This window comes from Dermacentor variabilis, chromosome 7 (assembly GCF_050947875.1).
Source record: "Dermacentor variabilis isolate Ectoservices chromosome 7, ASM5094787v1, whole genome shotgun sequence".
Taxonomy (NCBI): domain Eukaryota; kingdom Metazoa; phylum Arthropoda; class Arachnida; order Ixodida; family Ixodidae; genus Dermacentor; species Dermacentor variabilis.
In genome coordinates this window covers 75879243-75883534 of record NC_134574.1, presented here as the reverse complement: position 1 = coordinate 75883534, position 4292 = coordinate 75879243, and the positions used below count along the sequence as shown (strand labels likewise).

The 4292-nt window shown below is 50.8% G+C and overlaps 1 protein-coding gene across 1 annotated transcript; it reads left to right on the top strand.

Moving 5' to 3' along the window:
- Positions 1–3383, top strand: LOC142588700 (uncharacterized). Its single transcript, XM_075700519.1, has 2 exons — positions 1–886; positions 3276–3383. The coding sequence occupies exons 1-2, from the start codon at positions 89–91 to the stop codon at positions 3381–3383; spliced, it is 906 nt and encodes a 301-aa protein (XP_075556634.1). The 5' UTR covers positions 1–88.
- The last annotated feature ends 909 nt before the right edge of the window (positions 3384–4292 follow it).

Genomic DNA, 4292 nt, shown 5'->3' with positions numbered 1-4292 from the left:
GGAACTAACTTGAATCCCGCGCATAACCTGTGGCTTAGCGCTCACTCGCCTAGTCTCCCGTGCGCCCAGCCTCGCTTTGCGGTGCATCATGCCAGGAATTATTTGGGAGGAGCTTGACTCAACGACCATGTCGCGGCTCGGAGTCGACCTTATCCGCGATGAATTGGCCCGACGCGAGTTAGAGAGCACCGGCTCTAAGGAAGAGCTCATTCAGCGCCTCGAAGCCGACATTCACCAACGTCGTGAGGCAACGCCACGGTCAAGCATGGAGAGGGTGGTTACCGCCGGCAACTCAGGTTTGACCCTTGATACCGCGACGCTCGAAAGTCTGGTACTTCTGTTTCAACAGCTGCCATGCCCCTCGACTACAGTTACCACACTGCGAGACATGTCGTCATCGATTGCTTACTTTGATCAGTCTCCAGCACAAAATGTTAATGTCTGGCTCAATGACGTCCGCCGGGTACAGCAACTTGCTGCATGGGACGACGCCACCGCCCGTCTCATTGTTGCAAGTAAACTCAAAGGCACAGCTCGTAATTGGCACCTCGCTTTTGGAAATCACCATTCAACCTGGGAAACAAGGAGCGCCGCCCTGAAGGAAACATTTTCATCGGAGCTGACCCTCATCGAATGGCAGGAACGCGTCATAAAGATCAGACAGGGCCCAGGCGAGAGCCTACAAGAGTACGCTTACGCAAAGCTGCGTGTGGTTGAAAGCTGCCCCGTCAGCCTTACCGACGCCCAGAAGATTGATTACCTACTACAAGGTCTTCAAGAACCACATGTCATTGCGGCCATCGCGGCTAATAGGCCGTTAACAGTGCGTGACTTCATGTCCACGTGCACAAGCCTAGACAAGTGCACTCAACGTGCACATGACAGGGCAAGCGTAACGCAACCGCTGCTTCCACAGAAGCCACTCCCTCGTTCACCTCAAAGTGGCAATTCAGGACGTCAGCAATATAACTTCCAGCCACCAGTTCCGCCAACAGCTACAACAGCACAGCCAAGACAGCGCATTTCCGAGTTGCCCAAGGAACAACAGGAACGAAGATACGAAGCCATTTCTGCACAGTATGGGGCTCCAGCATTCCGGAGCGGCCAAGACATCGCACAAGCAACCTGTTACAAGTGCAAAGAGTTAGGGCATTTGGCGTCGGTATGTCCCTCGCGTAGTAACAGGGCACCACCGTCAACCATCCCTGATGCCCAATATCCACGGGCTTTTCACAGTATGCCTGTAAAACTTGAAGGCTCCCAACATCAATGTCCATTTTTCACGGCGACCATTGCAGGAGTCGGAGAACACGAAGCATATCCGGACTCTGGCTCGAACGTGACATTGATTTCTAAAGCCATCCTACCTGCCGCAATGATCTTGCCATGGACTAATTTCCCTCTTGCCGTCGTTGGAGGTGGTACAGAGCTACCAGTTGGGTCCGCCCTCCTTAAGATAACTATTGGCCCTATCACTGGTGTGGTTGAGGCAGCAGTTTTGGAGAACAACGTCCTACCCCTTATTCTGGGTGAAGACTGGTTTTTGGCAGCGCGAGCCCGCTTGATCTTCCAGCCACCAGAGCCCACTCAGCTACAACATCCAGCCACGGGTGTAACGCTTCTAGCCACTCAGCGTCTGGCCCCGCGAATGGCCAATGCCGTCATTTTATCCCGCTCAAAACTTTTTGCGCCGGCAGAAGCAACACCACAAGACTGCCTACAACGAGAACTCTTACCTTCGCCAGAAGAGCCTCCCTTGCAAGTTTTGGCGGCGAAGACAGTGCCGCTGGAAAGCAGCACTGCCACACTACAAGTCTGCACTACAGTGCCTGTAACCATCCACCCCGAACTCCCACCAGCCAGCCTAGGCAGCCAGCTCTCCCCTGAACAGCAGTCTGTCATTGCTGACATACTGGCCAAGAACAATGCCGTCTTTTCTCGCCATGAAGATGACATTGGTAATTTTACTGACACTCAACATCGCATTGATTTGCTGCCCAATACTGTGCCGTACAGCCGCAGCCCTTACAGATATACGCTAGAAGACAGGCAATTCCTTGAAAGGCAAATTAAGAAGCTTCTTGCTCAAAATATCATCCTCCCTGCATCTGGCCCGTGGGCATTCCCAGTCGTTGTGGTGTCTCGCAGTGGAAAGAAACGCTTGTGTGTGAATTACATTCCACTTAATGAACGTACGATCAAGGTTGTGCACCCCCTACCTCTGGTGGATGATATCATTCAGGACATCGCTGGCTGCACCTACTTCGCCACAATGGATATTAAGTGTGCCTACTGGCAAGTCAGCCTGAGACCCCAGGACTATGAAAAAACTGCATTCATCACCCACCACGGAACTTACATGTGGACCCGAATGCCATTCGGATTAAAGAAGGTGCCGTCCACATTTCAGCGAGCCATGCAACTAGTATTCCAAAACTTGCAGCCTCGCCCGGATAAATGCGGCATACGAGTATATCTCGATGACATCCTTATCTATGCAGAGTCATTCGCCACATTTGCAGACTTGATGGAAGAGGCCCTCCAGTTGATGCATACCAGTGGACTTAAGGCCTCACTTGAGAAATGTTCCTTCGGTCTCGCTTGCATCAAATTTCTTGGGTTCATCATTTCAAGCGAAGGCCATCGCCCGGATCCAGAGAGAGCAGCTGCCATGCATCGTATCGCAACTCCCCGAAACCAAAGGGAACTCCTTTGCTGGATACAGACAGCCAGCTTTTACCATCGATTCATCAAGGGCTTCGCTAAAGTGGTAGCCCCTCTTCAAGCCCTTGTGAAGTCGTCCGCATTTCTGTGGTCCGCAGAATGCGAAAGTGCCTTCCAAACTATTCGCTCAGCCCTTACCAAGCCACCACTACTTGCTCAATTCAATGAATATGCAGCAACAACAGCAACCACTGATGCTTCTGGTGAAGTCATAGGAGCAGTGTTGTCACAATTTCAAGATGGCAAAGAACGTGTTATTGCCCATGCTAGCCGATCCCTGACACTAGACGAACGCAAGCTTCACAGTAGCATGTGGGAAGGCATCGCAGTACATTGGGCAATAACAGTGAAATTTCGTCAGTATCTAATCGGAATCAAGTTCGTCCTAGTTACAGATAACTGCACTGTTGCTTGCTTGACCAAGTGTGTGAAACCATCTCGCAGATTCACGTCCACGCTCATGGACTTGGTTGAATTTGACTTCTCTGTCAGACATTTGCCTGAACGGCAGAATGTTGTAGCTGACCATTTGTCTCGACTTTCGTGTGCAGTCACACACTCCGCCCAAGCGCTGGCTACCGCTCAAGAAAAAGACCCTGAATACAGTGCAATTCTTCAAAGCCTTGCTAACGGAGATGCCCCGGCCGAGTTCAACCTAATCGACAACGTGCTATACCATCGGACACCTTCAGGAACATATGCTGTTGTAGCGCCATCGTCATTGCGCCCCGCCATTCTCCAGGCACTACATGATGGTGCAGGTCACTTCGACGTCAAGCGGACTTTACACAAAGTGCAAGACCGCTACTGGTGGCCCGATATGGAAAAGGTAGTCAAGAGCTACGTGTCATCCTGCCAGTGCTGCCAGAAGTATAACCGTCCAACCTCAAGAAGTGTTGGTTTTCTTGGCAACATGCCAACTTCAGATGTTCCATTCTCGAGCATTGCTATCGGCCACATAACTATGCCTCCCAGCAACTCATCACGGTACATACTGAACGTGATTGATTTTGCAACTCGCTTTATTGCTCCAGTAGCCGTTCTGTCAACCTGTCGCCAGTTCAGAACGCATTCGCCCGGACCCTGAGAAGACTGCGGCAGTGGAGAAATTTCCAAAACCAACCGTCAAAAAGGCTATTAGACGATTCTTAGGACTTTGCGCCTACTACAGACGCTTCGTCAGAAATTTTTCAAGGATTGCCAAATCACTAACGTGGCTAACTAAAGAAAACACGTCTTTCGTCTGGTTGAGTGAGCAGGAGAATGCTTTCAATGAGCTCCGAAAGCGTCTTCAGAATCAACCAGTTCTTGCTCATTTTGACGAGGAAGCCGAAAGTGATACTCACACCAACGCAAGCAATTTAGGCCTCGGAGCCGTCCTCATGCAGTGGCAAAATGGAGAGGAACGAGTGATTGCATATGCTAGTCGAACACTTTTCAAGGCTGAGGGGACTACTCAGCGACAGAAAAAGAATACCTCGTGGTGATATGGGCCATCAGCAAGTTTTGACCATACTTATATGGCCGACCATTCCGAGCTATCAGTGACCATTATTCGTTGTGCTGGC

Bases quoted from the DNA above. Each gene is read 5' to 3' on its own strand.
- LOC142588700 (XM_075700519.1), top strand. From the start codon at position 89: ATGCCAGGAATTATTTGGGAGGAGCTTGACTCAACGACCATGTCGCGG. The intron at 887-3,275 runs GCAAGCGTAACG...TTTCGTGTGCAG, and splicing joins CTCAACGTGCACATGACAGG to TCACACACTCCGCCCAAGCG.